Below are 14,762 nucleotides of genomic sequence, written 5' to 3' on the forward strand. Positions count from 1 at the left end.
TATTGCGATTAGGTTGTGGCGGTAGAATGTACGGCATGGATCTCCTGGCTCTAGGTCGGTGGTCGCGTGATCAGCAGGCCGAAGACGGCGTTCGGGCTTCCAATATGCCGCACTTCAAATTCCATGACCCATGATAAAAAAAACATAGTCGAGAATGTAAGGTGGAGGAGGCGTGGAGATTCTAGTACGAAGCCAGTGCTCTGCTCAGCCATTCGGTGGAGACCGAGGTGGTCCTCGTGGCGGGGTAACGCGCTAATCGGATTAGCGCAGGAGCCTCAAACTTCATCTAAGGCATCCTCTCCTCCTCGACCACCCGCCGAACATTGGGACATCGCTGCATCTCGACTGTCACGTCCCGCTGAAGCTTCTGTCATTATCGTTACTCATCGGTCGGGTCGAGCTCGATGCGTCCATCATTCCTTGCCAAATCGTTTTCTGGGGTACATTGTATCGTCCCCTTCTTGGACTGAGTGGCTGGCTTCCTCTCATTGCTTTATTGATTGATCGCACAGTCGCAGGTACCATCTTTACGCGCGATCTACGTTCTTTGATTTTGCTGGACCGAGCAGATCCCGCTAGCGACGACGACCTGTGGCCCCAGCGGAAAGGACCACCGGGGCGTGTCCCATGCTGTTTGTCTCGTTCAAAACCTTGAAGTAGATGCTTCAGTATCGTATACACGTTGTCTTACAGACTGAGCGAACACGTCTTTGTCCATGCTTTTGGATGGAAAGCTGCGGCGAAAGTCTACCACTGCCAGCGTAATCGCGATACGTACAAGTTTCTTTCGTCTCAAGTCATTTGTCGATAAACCATTTGCGAAAGTCGAACTGAGACTCCGCAGTTCAAAAGAAGACATCTCGTGGAAATAGTCGTTGAGACTGTATCTGTTTCAGGGTATCGAATAGGTTAAGCGCGCACAGACTCCGCGTCAGTAGCTCTCTTTTCTCCATACTCTGTCATTTCGTCCAATACTTGCGTCTACTATCTCTTCCTTTTTCTAGAAAGAACGCGCGTTTGAGCGCCGGCGCTTATCATGGATCATCTACCATCTCTTCTAGTGGATACCTACAAACGGTATGAGTACGCCATCTAGATCGTCTACCCAGGTTGGCTAACCACTTCTTTTCGTCTCAGATACAAAAGTGGTACGCAAATTGTAGCTACTTGGCTGGCAACATCAGCCGCCAAAATCCAGTCCATTGACCACTTGTTGATCAAGAACGCACGTCTCAAGGGGCAAGCTCGCGCTGCAGCCCGACAAAACGGAGTGAGCGAAGTACCTCTAAACGCATTCAAGACCTTGGTCGACATCCTTGCGAAGGCCAAGATCACTTTGCCGACCGATATCGAAGCTATCTTGTGGAGTGTCATCACCGCTCGCAAAGAATGTGCAGGGTTCTACCGAGCGAAACCAGAGCGAGAAGCTGGTGATGAGATTGATGATGAAGGCCATCAGTTCTTCATCGAAATCCTCGATTACTATTACCACACGCTTAAAGCGCCGACAGCAGGCAAGACCAAGGAAGAACGCGAGAAAGGAGCATCTACGAATAGTCGCACATCCAACTTCTTCGAACACCTCAGTCTGGTTCAAGAGCATGCTGAGCCATCGGGCTACGTGCCTTCGGTGTCGACAGACACGCAGAGCCGAAGCTACCGTATCAAGGAGTCCACAAACCGAAAGAGTGAAAAGGCCTTTGCGCTTTTCTGTTTCCTCAAAGATATGACAGCCATTCGTTTATTCGTCCACAAAACCTGGCGCGGATACAAGGAACGTAGCCTGGCGCTCACCACAGCAGCGACTACCGCCAATGTCGCAGTTGACATCTTGCGACGCGTGAACGAGGCCTTCCTCAAAGACTTTCCAGAATTCGAAAGCCACCACAAAGTGATCAAGTTCCTTGAGAGCTTCGAAGAACAAGGTACCAGCGGAATCACCCGGAAAGACGAGATGGGCTGGTATGATCTCGATGACTTCAAACTGTCACCGCAAACCTTCGTCTGCAAAGATACTTACAACGTATATTTCCGAGACCACCTCTTCGATCACGACGGCAAGAAGGAAGTGATGGTAGATTATCACTCTGGCAGAAAAACTGCCAGAACCGAGCAGACTCACATGAGAAGGTGCCTTAGCGTCTTCTTGAGCCTCTCTAGGTCAGCCGATGTGGGCGCATTCACACGAGACCATGATATCCTAGCTCGCGCAATTCATACAATCGATGAGGAGCAAAAAGCAAGCACTTGGATCATATTCGCACTCCAGATGTTCGTCGACATGCACCGTGAGCTTGGTGCGGAAGTGCCTCGTGCGCATAGGGATCTCCTGGATGGTAACGCAAGAATGAGTGGCGCATTGAGACGGTACATTGACTTTGCAGAAAACCACGACGGCGAATGGGGCCGATATTTGCACACACAACTAGCCTCCTCATGGCATCGCCTTCTTGAGACTCTTGAAAGGGTTGACCATGTCAGCGACACGTTCAAGATGCACAATTCGTGGCTCGGGGGAGGAACCTTGGTGGATGGCCCGTTCTACCTCGAGAACCAACCAACCTATGCTGGATGCACACTAGAGCGTCATAAGGAAGGTGTGCACCTGTTCGGTGTTGAGGCTGCAAGACATTCCGAGCAACTCCTGTTCGCCTGCCACATCTACAATGCCGGACTCAAGAACGGGCTGTTGCGACGGTGGCCTGACATGGAATATCTTATCGCCAAGCAAACCGAGACGCATCTCTTCCTAGGAACCCGTCCGGTCGGTTACGAAGAGTGCGATAAGCGGCTACTTTTGATGCGAGGCTTCAGTCCCAGTGTGCTTGCCAAGCACAAGCGCGCCGGCAGGCCAATGTATGAGTTGTTCGAGACGATGGACACGAAGAAGAATCTTGGCGGCCGCAAACTAGAGATCTTCTCCGCTTTCGTTAGACAAGCTTCCGCTTTTGACGGCCTAAAGCGGGTAATGCTGAAGACGGACGAGAATGGCAAGAATAAGAACGAGCCGATCTGGCTTCTGGAGCGCGTAGTCCGGCATCGACTGGAAAGCAAATCGAAGACGTCAAAACATGGCAAACGTCGTAAGCAAGAACTCAGTCCTCTCCAGACACTTGAGACGTACCGAGACGCCATGAAGGAGGATGAATTCCTTCTCAACTTCGACATCATGACGCTGGATCTCATCGCCAACAAAATGATCCATGTCATCAAAGCCTGGTTGCGAGACTTTGGAGACTTGAAAGCTAGCTCGGTTCCTGGATCCAAGGTCAGTCTGAAATGTATCCGAGACATCGCAATGGCATCTGCGATGTTGTCATCAGCAAACAAGAAGCCGGAGATATGGGACGTCCTCGATCACATCATCAGTCGCGTTGGCAACATGTGTTACTTGCGCGCAGAGGCTCATCGCGGTACTGTGAACCTTCAGCCCCGCAACCCGGCATATGAAGGCCAGTTTCTTCCTACTGCTGCTGTGTTTGGTGGTCCGAACTCGCCCGAGGTCCCTGAAGACTGGCAGAACAAGTGGGATATCGTCGCCGGGAAGGGAGCGTATGACTACCATGTCTCTACTACGGCGCTTTTGACATCGGAGCAGAGAGCTAGGGACAAGGAGTGCAATGAGTTCTTGGAGAAGCTGATTCCGATCAATTATCCAGACTACAGCCAGGAACAAATCTGTCGGGATCTCGGAATGGAGTACAGGGATGTCACGCGATCGTTTCTTGTGCATTAACGGGCGTCTTTCTGTCTACATACCTATCGTCTGTCTTTTGGTAGTGCGTAGATTAGACGGATGCAATCGATTCGTTATCGCATCCACGACCCATGTGGAAAGTGAAAAATCGTGAAGTAAAAGGTGACCGGTGTTAGATGAACGTGTCCTGTACTGCGATGAGCGTAAAGATTGCAGGAGAAGAGGCGTTTTTGTTGTGCCCGCCCGAAGAGAGATAAGACGAAATGAGATGACGTAATCACCGCCGATCACACGCGCGCGGCTGGACGCGACCCCACGCTTCCAACACGCGTCAAAATGCTCACAGATAATGATGCCGCCCAAGAGAGGTACGTACCATGTTAGTAACGTCAACCAAGATAGAATTGACGTGCTCAGCTTCTAAACGCAAGGCGACCGATAATGCGACAGTTAGTCGCAATGCTAACACCGCTATACCTTAATGCTTATTAAGGACAAGACTATACTCTTAGGCATTGCGCAACTATTTAGCGCGTAGCTAAGCTCTAGAAAGAGTACTACTTTTAAAGATAATAATAAGTTAGTAATAAGTAGCTTATAATTTTACTACTTTCTTTATTATAATAGTAGACTTTAAAAAAGTTAAAAGTTATAAAAAGATACTAAGTAGTAGTAATTTACTATTAAAAGTAAGCTAAGTATTTATATAAAAGATAGTAATTATATTTATTAGTAAACTAATAATTCTATAGTAGAAGCTAGTCTAAAAAAAGTAAAGTTTATTACTAGTATATAAAAAAATATATTTTTAAAAAAGTTAAAATCTTATATTTAGAAGTATAAGCATTAAGTAAGCTAAGACTTAAGTTTTTAGTACTACTACTTCTAGTATAGTAGTTAAAACTTTTAAAATTTAAAGTAGTAAAGTAACTATTTTATAAATACTAACTTTTACTTATAGTAAAGAGAATTATAATATAATTATATATTCTTAATAGCTTATAACTAATAAAGCTATAAATTATAAAGTAATAAAATACTAAAATATTTAGTAAGTAAAATTATACTTTTACTATATATATACTCTCTATTCTCTATTTCTATTTTTATTTTTATTTTTATTTTTATTTTATAGCTTATAGTAAATTAAAGATCTAAAGACTTATTAAAGTAAATAGTAGCTTAAATTTAATACTAAAGCTATACTAGTATACTAAATAAGCTCTTAACTATATTACTACTCTTTTATAAGTTTTTTTAGTATTAGTAAGTTTAAAGCTAATCTTATTACTAGTTATATTATTTTTCTTTATACTTATATTAATTATATTTTTATACTATATTATATTACTTATTAAAGCTTTTATAAACTACTCTAAGACTACTACTAAAAAAAAAGCTCTTAGTTAAGCTATTTTAAAAATTATTATATAAACTATTATTAAAGCTATTATAAATGCTATTATTAAAGCTCTTAAAGCTTATTTAACTTATTTTATATTATATTTTAAAACTACTAATACTATTAATACTATTAATACTATTAAGATAATTATACTACTACTATAAAAGCTTTTAATAAGTAGACTAAAACTTTTTATAGTTTTTTATTATAGCTAAGCCTTTAAGTAACTTACTAGTAATATATAAAAGTTTTTTTATAAGCTATACTTACTTTAAAAAAAGTAATAAAATAGTTATTATATTACTAGTATTACTCTTTTTATTTAAATTAATTTATTAATTATTTATACTATTTATACTTATAACTTTATATATAAAATTAAGCTATAAATAGCTCTACTTATAAAGATAAAGGTAGCTATTATATACTAGCGTAAAGCGTTTATTAGAATTCTTAGCTAAAGTAATAATAAATAGATTAAAAAGAACAAAGTATTTAAGGCTTACTTTTAGTATAATAATACTATTAAATAGATAGTAGCTATATTAGTATTTTACTATTATAGTTACTTTTAAGAACTAAAAGAGTAGTTATTTTTATTAGCTTAAGTTATATTATATTAATAGCTAAAGATTAAATATAGTAAGATATTAATAATATAAATATTACTTAATATAAAGTTTACTTTCTTAGTAAAGTTTTAAAAGTAATATATTATTAGTTTATATAGAAGTCTTAGTACTAATAGTAATATATACTAAATATATTAAAATTTTAAAATCTTTTAGTAGTTCTAGAATAAAAGCTAAGCGTTTTTTAATATTTTTTTACTAAATAAAGTTTATAAAATTAGGTATAAAATACTATAGTAATTATATTAGTAGCTATAGTTATAAATATATTATATTTTTAAAAAGTAATACTTACTATAGTTATCTTTTATATTTTTTTTTTTTAACTTATATTTATATATAGTAATTTTATTTTATAGTTACTATTTACTTTACTTTATAGTACTATAATAATATAAAGTAAAATAAGCTACTTATAACTTTTATAATATTAATAACTTTAATAAAAAGATACTTTTATAAATAAGAGAAATTGCAAGTATAATACACTGCTAACACCGCCAAACGAGTCGCGCAAGAAAACGCGAACTTCGGTACTCCAAGAGAGTGGCTGATTGAGGCCAGGAAAGGAATCAAGAATGCACTAGAATCTTCCCTTCTACCGAATGCCGGCCAACAGGTCTCCGATGAATCAGACTCAGGCGACTCAGAGCTCGCCGATTTCGAGGTTGAGGGTGATGGCTATGACGCGGCCATCCAGGTGGAAGAAGAGCACGAGAAGCGTGTCGAGAGAGCGCAGAGACATATAGCGATAAGACTTCATCGCGAGGAGGAGGTGCAAGTTGGTGACGTACGAGGTGAATGGGATCTCTACTCTCCCAACTATCTTGATCTACACGAAGTCGACAACCGAGCGCTGATATACACTGGACGGTTCAATTTCCATCAGTGGAAGACGGGAAATCTGACGATTGGAGAGCATAGTAACGACACAGCGCTTTCTCTGATGGGAGCTACTGCAAAGCTTTCCCTCACCGGCCTCAAGAACGAATGGCACCTGCCCCTCAACCTCCCCAAACTCCCATCTGTGGAGCTACAACCACTCCAAGGCATCCGCCAGAACTACGAAGGTGCTGGAAACCCAGAGGTTCGACTCGGCATATCGTTCCTAGGAAACGGCTACTTGAAGATGAGGATACCGGGCATATACATCGCCGGGAAGAAGGAATGGAGAAGACATCGTACCTTTTACGGCATCAACCGCACATGTCCGCCACGAGAGATGGAGAGCCCTGAGCCGCTGCCACGACCTGCGACACCGCCGCCGCCGGAGGGATTCAAGTATGGTAAGAGAGGCAATCTGGTTCGCATATCGAAGTCGCGACAGAAGCCAGCGCCGCAGCCAGTGCCGGTCGAGACTGTAGATGATCCTGATGATGAGCTGGTGTCTTCGGATGAGGAGCTGATACGAAGGCTTCTGGAAGAATTGGATGATAGCTTGTTCATCAGCTGGCCGGACGACGACTAGGGACAAGAGTATTGATGGCCTCTCTACATGCCTCCGTGGAAGGCTTGCTTGATGCGACATTCGCCTCATCAAACCTGGCTTGCTCATGTGCACGCGAGGTATGGCACAAACACATGTGCTTCCCTCTGAAAATGATTGTTCAACACACAAGGCGAGCGCTTTTGACAATCAGGCGTCTGGGTTGAAAAGCCCTTAGGTCGCCACGAAAGGCATCTCTCTATTTTCACATCTTTCGCCATCAGAGATTGCGGAACAATGGATGTGCGCGCAAAATTCAATGAGCCCGAGAAAGCCATGGAACAGTATCAAGCCATGCTACAAGAGGCTAGACAGATGAAAAGAAAGATTCCCGGAGACCGCAAGAACAAGAATGCATTGCTAGCAGCCTTCCTACCGGCGCAGGGGCTTGGAACAGCGAGTTCTGATAGCGAGGAGAGGCTTCTGATCAACACATCGTTCTTACCACGGGCATATCCGCCTTCCGTCGTCCCTCTCAAGAACTTGCAGCCTATCGCGATCAAAGACCTTCGGCTTGAACGACACCATCGCGATCGGTATATTGTATTGCGGTCCATCACGTCTCCAAAACGCATGGCAGCGATTGAGGTTCTGGCGGAAGACGAGCACGGGGATGACATACCATTGCGGTTGTACCAGCAGGACGATGAAGCAACACGCCCAGCCACAGATATCATCGATAAGCATTCGGTTGTTCTCATCAAGGAGCCGTTCTTCAAGTTTACGGCAGCTGGAGACTACAGTCTGCGAGTGGACCACCTTTCTGATGTCGTGTTTGTCTCAGACAATGATGCGATAGTACCTGATCTGTTCCAACGACCGCGACACGCTGAGGTGAAAACAGCAGAAACTTTGAAGCTAGAGGGGAATGCTCTCATAGACGGCAAAAAGTACTGGCAAGCGATCCACAGGTAAGTATTGCATGTAACGAGCGAGTGAGTGCGCTAACATGTAGGACAGGTATTCAGCCGCCTTGCTGCAATCGCCTACTCCCGACGAGATCAAAGTGATCAAGCTGAATCGATCATTGGCTTACCTCAGTACCAAGCAGTATGAGGCCGCGCTCTGGGATACTGGTTACCCAAGCTTCGGTGAAGAAGGATCAGAGATGGCAATGCTTCTTGCATCACAGGCACTGTACCACCTCCGCCATTACGACGAGTGCTGCGATCTGCTGAAAGAGCTTTGCAAATTATCTCCAACCGACCAAGACGCAGCCGATGCGCTCGCTCGTGCTCAGCGTCGTTGCGATGAGTGTAATAGTGGAAGATTCGACTTCAAACACCTCCGAAGCGAAGCAACAGAATTTCGACCACCTCATCTAGATCACGGGTCGTACATTGCGCCTGTAGAGGATCGCCCAGTGCAAGGTAAGGGTCGCGGTCTTTTCACAACCAGGCCCCTCAAGGTCGGGGATTTGGTGCTGTGTGAGAAGGCCTTCAGCCACGCTCATCTTGACGATGGACAAAGAGGTAACGCAAGCATCACCCGCTTGGTCAATGTCGAGTCGGGTTTGGACGCCACAGGCGTCAGGGCCGACCTTATCCGACTGATCGCGCAGAAGCTATTCAAGAACCCCTCCCTGGCTCCGGATTTCACTACACTGTATCATGGCAATTACCAAGCGGTCGCCACACAGCGCGTAGATGATCAGCCGGTAGTGGACACGTAAGTACCGCCCTACCACTCAAGTCGATTGGCCTGGCAGACTAATACGACGCTCCTCCAGCTTTCTCATCGAACGAATCGAGGCTTTCAACAACTTCTCCTGTCCCCTCACGAGTTTGAACATATACAAAGACCGAATAGCAGGGATAACGACGCCCAAAGAAGACCTTCATAACTGTGGCGTCTGGATTAAGGCCTCATATATCAACCACAGCTGTCTTGGCAACGTCTGTCGAACCTTCATTGGAGACATGATGATCATCCGCGCGACCAAGGATCTGGATGTGGGCACAGAACTCACATTTCCGTATGTTTATCCGACCGGAAAATACGATATGAAGATGGACGACGAGCTGAAGACCTGGGGCTTCACTTGCAACTGCCCGCTCTGCAAAGATATCAAAGCCACCAAAGCTTCGAACCTCACGAAGAGGCAGAACTTGCTGAACCAAGTAGTCAAACTCTGCAAATCTCCGGCGGCAGGAATCCAGTTTACAAATAAGATCGAACGCTTAGCCGAGGCGCTGAACGAGACATACACCCGTCCGGCGGAGGAAGTGCCTCGGCTCCTCCTGTGGAGTCCGTATCTCCTGCTGACACGGATTTACATGAAACGCTCCATTTACGGCAAAGCATTGGAGACCATGGGTAAATTCCTCCAGGCTCTGGGCTTCACTTTTACCGGGCTTGACCGCAAGTCTTCGCCTTTGATGATCACAGGGTGGGGTCACGTGGAAGATCGTCTAGTAGACGTCTTCCTGCATGCGCGATCAGCGTTTGAGCAGTTGGGGTTGTCTGAGAAATCGCAACAGGCGGACAAGTATGCGCGAGTCGTGTATCGAGTTGTTGTTGGGGAAGATACGTCATTTGATGAGACGCACCCTAGGTCTCCTTAGATCGTGCAAAGAGCGAATTGGATGCGTTGTGGAGTATGTACAAGCACATAGCGGCATCCGGAAGTACAATTCATTTCCTTGTTCGCATCGAACGCCAACGCCTGGCTTAGAAAATAGCGCCACAGTCGTCAAAGCCTTTTGACCATCTACGCTTGGATCTGATTGAAAGCATACTACACTACAACCTAGAACTGCGAATCCAAGGTGTGTGATCATTACCATTGATCATGATCCAGCATAAGTACCATTTGCACTACCTATGAAGACGACCTCGACGGCCGCGAACCTATCGCAAATGTAAGTTTCAATGGTCTACAACATGAAGTGGGGAACATACGCCGCTGTGCCAGCGAAAATCTCCTTCATTGTCGCGGCGTCAAAGATTCTAAGAAGAACTCCGATGGTGATTGTAGCCACTATCGTGATCCAGATCCTGGTGATCGTTCTCTTCACATGGAACAACCAGAGGATGATGAGGCTTGGAAGCAGCGAGATGGCGATAGTCGATAGAAGGCTGAATGTCCACTTCACGACGTCGAAAAATATTGTGATCTCCGAGTGGAGTCCAGCGTCTCCGGCTTGGGGTCGGAAGAGCGAGCGAAACTACAACCCGTCAATGTTAACCTCATCTGCTGGCCCCAAAGACTTACAGCATAGAATACTGTGTCCAGTAGCCCGACGAGATTTGGGAGGAACCATTCTGATAGCACGTTGTCCTCTTCCTGGTCCCCGGGTGTCAACGCCGTCAGATCGCGCCTGAAGACTTCTTCCAATGTTCGCAGGAATTTAATGTCTTCATGGTAATTTGCTGTGCCCTCATGCATACGCATCGCTCTCCGCAGGAACCTAAATCGCCTGTCGCTGGGTCTTTGCAACTGCGTCACCTCTGCTGTGGAGAGAAGCAACTCGTCTATCACACATTATTAAGCGTCTGGGGAAAGAAGATAATAGTGGGCTACAAACGATAGGTGACCAATTTCGTTTGTGCCAACTCCAGCAACGCCATCTGGTTCGGGTGGCCCGGTTCGCCCTCTGTGGTCGCTCGCTCCAGTTTAAAACTGGAAACGTATGAAGAGTAACTTTGTCCTGGCTGGCGAGGCTCATAGTCTGTCAATCGCTTAACTTGCAACTTCTCTTCAATCTCAATGAGTTCAGCTTGGAGGCGCATCAAGTTAAGCGCGCTCAGGGTTCCGAAACGTCGAAAGATGGCCGCTCCCTGGAACTCTCCCATCCACGCAGCTAGCTCCGGATGCACTTCAACGTGCCGCTCAATGGGTTGTGCCATCTTGCAGATGAATCGACTTGTCAGTAAGGGAGAGGGGAAAGAGCAACTTTGCAGAGGAATAGGGCTACGAACAATATCTTTGATGAGCGTGACTGTTCTTTGTAATGTGAGAAACCAGTATGGAAGGCTTGACCCCGCTTTCGAAGGCAAGCCATGACATATGTACGTGGAACTGATAGTAAAACTCAGCCTTGGGTCAGCTCTGCACTCATTCGGTTTGGTGTATGTGGTGGCGACCAAGATTGTCAGCTTTGATTCTGTGGCCACTGAGCTCCTCGCTTGGCATGCGTGCAGACAACACAGCTGAAGATAATGCGTCCAATGGCTTTCTTACCATGCAGGCTCGGACTTTGGTGTGAAAAAACTTCGTCAAGACGGAAATGATGTCGGCATCGGCACTAACGTTGTCAACACAGCATCTAGCACTGTCCGCTCAGCATGAAATACAACAAAATATCATTCAAGTCCAATCCGTCGGGTAAGACCCCGCCAGTTCAAAAAACACCAGTCCAATCCCAACATAGGTATAGTATCAGAAAATCCTCGTCCAACCTCTTCATCACCTTACAACCCCTCCCTGAAGACACTCCTCCGACTCTCCGTCGGGCTGTTCTCTACACTATCCACACTGCCCGCTTTCTTGTGCTTGCTCACACTCGGCATTGTCGCCGTAGCACCACCCCGATAACTCGTATCCGCATCGAGCACCGGCCTAGGACTCACGCCCCTCAGACTCGCCGCATTGTCGTCGCCAAAGGGATTCCTCCCACTCTGCGCATCGAGATGTTCATCGTAGGAATCGCGTGTGCGGCTACGACCGCGACTTGGCTCGACATTGTTATACGGCGTGGGGTTGGCATACGGATTCGCAGTCTGTCCACCATGGGTAGACGCCGGTTCATGGAGCCCAAGCTCCTGCTCCTCATAGTATGCCTCGTCGCCCACGCGCGAACTCCACGCCTCATCAGGATCAAGACGACTTCCCGCGCCGCGGCCCCCGCCGACGCCGCGCCCGCCGCTGTAGCCGGCGTCTTCGTAGCCGCTACCCGTCGTGTACCGGTTGTTTCTGTTCTTGAACTTGCGCACTTGGGTGTCGAACCAGCCCTTGATGCCGGTGGGTGCGGGACCGGGGTAGTTTGAGGCTGCGCCGGCGTCAGAGGAGCGGCTGAAGGCTACCATTGGGTTCATGGAGGGTGGAGGTAGGCCATTGCGGGAGGCGTTCCACCGGGCGTAGAAGTACCAGCCGAAGTAGGAGAAGGAGAGGAGGAGCAGCAGGATGATGATGAAGACTAGCCAGCCGTTCATGGTGGCGGTCGTCGTGTGGGTTGTTGTGGGGAGGGCTTAGGGTCGCATGTGCGGTTTGCGTGTGGTGGGCGCGATTGCGCGGATCCGATGGGTTTGCTGGCGCTGATGCGGACGGTCGTGTCGACAAGGGCAGGTGGCGATGGGCCTGATGGTGTCCCGACAGGCGTGGAATGCGACGTCGGCTGGCTGCGCCGCAATGTCAATTTGTTGGTGTAGCTGGCAGGCGCGGCTGAGTTCCTCCAGCCCAGGCGGCTGCGTAGTATCGCCAAGTGATGACGTAACCCTTGCTGACGCCGCTGCCCGAATCTAACAACTGTTAAATTGACGGAGAAATCCTTTGCGATGTTAACAATGACAGGGAGGACTGTTTAACCCCTATCATCAAAATCTGTTCCGACGGAAAAGTTTCAGATTGATGCGTGCTTTTCGTCTCACGACGAGGCCGTTATTGAACATGACGCACGCGGACTAGCGCCGACCGTAACGAAAAATGGGGCAGGTGGGATTGCGCGATTGGGCAGCCAGCCTATCACGCCTATCTCCACACATGGAGTGGGTGACATTGCATGTGGCAGGAACCGGACGTTCATCGCTCGGTTCGACTTCTGGCCGTCTATGAACTGATCATCATCTTACTCATTTGCGATCGCACTACAGTAAAAAGTCCGGCCGAGTCATTGTTTACACTAGGCTGCCATTATGAACAGATCTGGCGGGGACGATCAGCATCGCAAGATCGTGTTCACGACTCAAAGCGTCGACGGCGAGTCAGAGGCTGTTGTTACATTACAAGAGCACAAAGATCCTACGAGGCCACCTTTCTTGATCAATGTATCGACACGACCTCGCGGTCAACAACTGCCGTTCTCTCCACCAGAAAAGCGCGAGACTCATGTTATCATCTCAAGTGGCTCAGGTCATGGACTCGCGGATGAGTTCTTCTCCAGCGCTGTGGGCCCGATCCTCGAAAGCATATATGGAAACAAAGGCATGAAAGAGTTGAAAGTACATACCACGGAATCGCCAACCAGCATCTTGGAACTCACCGACGCTGTCCTCTTTCCAGCCGCCAATCAAGGAAAACCAATCCGCATCATTCTCCTATCAGGAGATGGCGGCATCGTAGACCTCGTAAATGGTCTCTCATCCAAAACACCAAACCCACAGACCTACATTTCTCCCCAAGTCGTGGTCCTACCTCTAGGAACCGCAAACGCGCTCTACCACTCCATCAACGCGGGAGGATACGACGCATGGGGTCTCCCCACCCTGACATCATGGAAAACAAAGCCCCTTCCCACCTTCACAGCGACGTTCTCCCCCGGCGCCCGCCTCCTCATCGATGAAGCCCGACAAGAGCAAGAACTACCCAAAGACACGCAGGGCAACGGCATTCTTCACGGCGCCGTCGTAGCCTCCTGGGGCATGCACGCCACGCTCGTCGGCGACAGCGACACAACCGAGTACCGCAAGCACGGCGTCGAGCGCTTCAAGATGGCTGCGAAGGAAGCTTTGTATCCCGCTGACGGCTCACCACCACATCCGTACAAAGGCAAAGTCTCTGTTCTGAAAGAAGGAGATCGCTGGACCGCTCTGCCGGAAGAAGAGCACATGTACATCCTCGCAACTATGGTCTCGCATCTCGAGAAACCATTCTGCATCTCTCCTGCTACTAAGCCGCTAGACGGGAGTATGCATCTTGTTCATTTCACACCGAGGAGTGGGAATGAGGTCATGAGTATTATGAATAAGGCGTATGATGGGGGTAAACATGTTGGTGGTGGGGATGTGAGATATGAGAGTGTTGATGGGCTGAGGATTGAGTTCGAGGGCAAGGAGGAGAACGGGAGGTGGAGGAGGATATGTGTTGATGGGAAGATTGTACGGTTAGAGAAGGATGGGTGGGTTGAGGTTAGGAGGGTGGAGGAGGGGGGTGGGAAGGGGGTGTTGGATGTTGTTGTTTCAGGGCAGTGAGAGGGATCAGGAGAGGGTGTTTAGGATTGTGCGCGCAAAGATGGACTACGAATGAATGAATGGATGATCTGGATTTCCAAGGCGCGAAAATCTTCAAACTCGCGCCCTTTCTAGTCAGGCCCACTCCTCGGGGTGCAAGTGAGCACAACTTCCGACCTTCAACTCAAAGTACACTCGAAATCATATAGGAACCTCTTTTGCTGAATTTCTGATACCTGATTTCGTGGGTGCTCATCGAACGCGACTGCGGCCGCAGAGCAGTTTGGTCCCCCCCGCCGTCTCCCCTTCATTGGGCCCCCCGCAGTTATCTCCCCTTCACTGGGCCCCCCGTACAAAGACAGCCGAGTTCGAAAATCTGGTCGTTCCTCAATTCTTTTGCCAGTTTTTTTGGACTTGGTCCGCAGGTTAAGGGAT

General features: G+C 47.3%; 5 protein-coding genes across 5 annotated transcripts; 4 read left to right on the forward strand and 1 right to left on the reverse strand.

Annotated features, from left to right (window-relative positions):
- Nucleotides 1–1,079: 1,079 nt before the first annotated feature.
- Nucleotides 1,080–3,736, forward strand: J4E78_009501 (uncharacterized protein; the record flags this gene model as incomplete). Its single annotated transcript, XM_049370090.1, has 2 exons — nucleotides 1,080–1,083; nucleotides 1,164–3,736. The coding sequence occupies 2 exons, from the start codon at nucleotides 1,080–1,082 to the stop codon at nucleotides 3,734–3,736; spliced, it is 2,577 nt and encodes an 858-aa protein (XP_049218090.1).
- Nucleotides 3,737–4,033: 297 nt separating this feature from the next.
- J4E78_009502 (uncharacterized protein) lies at nucleotides 4,034–7,202 on the forward strand (the record flags this gene model as incomplete). Its single annotated transcript, XM_049370091.1, has 2 exons — nucleotides 4,034–4,076; nucleotides 6,244–7,202. 2 exons carry the CDS (start codon nucleotides 4,034–4,036, stop codon nucleotides 7,200–7,202), a joined length of 1,002 nt encoding a protein of 333 aa, XP_049218091.1.
- A 255-nt stretch (nucleotides 7,203–7,457) lies between these two features.
- J4E78_009503 (uncharacterized protein) lies at nucleotides 7,458–9,784 on the forward strand (the record flags this gene model as incomplete). Its single annotated transcript, XM_049370092.1, has 4 exons — nucleotides 7,458–7,463; nucleotides 7,506–8,131; nucleotides 8,181–8,888; nucleotides 8,950–9,784. 4 exons carry the CDS (start codon nucleotides 7,458–7,460, stop codon nucleotides 9,782–9,784), a joined length of 2,175 nt encoding a protein of 724 aa, XP_049218092.1.
- A 1,849-nt stretch (nucleotides 9,785–11,633) lies between these two features.
- Nucleotides 11,634–12,374, reverse strand: J4E78_009504 (uncharacterized protein; the record flags this gene model as incomplete). Its single annotated transcript, XM_049370093.1, has 1 exon — nucleotides 11,634–12,374. One exon carries the CDS (start codon nucleotides 12,372–12,374, stop codon nucleotides 11,634–11,636), a length of 741 nt encoding a protein of 246 aa, XP_049218093.1.
- Nucleotides 12,375–13,073: 699 nt separating this feature from the next.
- J4E78_009505 (uncharacterized protein) lies at nucleotides 13,074–14,348 on the forward strand (the record flags this gene model as incomplete). The annotated part of the gene is made up of 1 exon (XM_049370094.1): nucleotides 13,074–14,348. The coding sequence occupies one exon, from the start codon at nucleotides 13,074–13,076 to the stop codon at nucleotides 14,346–14,348; it is 1,275 nt and encodes a 424-aa protein (XP_049218094.1).
- Between the last annotated feature and the right edge of the window lie 414 nt (nucleotides 14,349–14,762).

The sequence above is a fragment of the Alternaria triticimaculans genome (genome assembly GCF_023758025.1).
Source record: "Alternaria triticimaculans strain BMP 0046 chromosome Unknown scaffold_21, whole genome shotgun sequence".
In the NCBI taxonomy this organism is placed as follows: domain Eukaryota; kingdom Fungi; phylum Ascomycota; class Dothideomycetes; order Pleosporales; family Pleosporaceae; genus Alternaria; species Alternaria triticimaculans.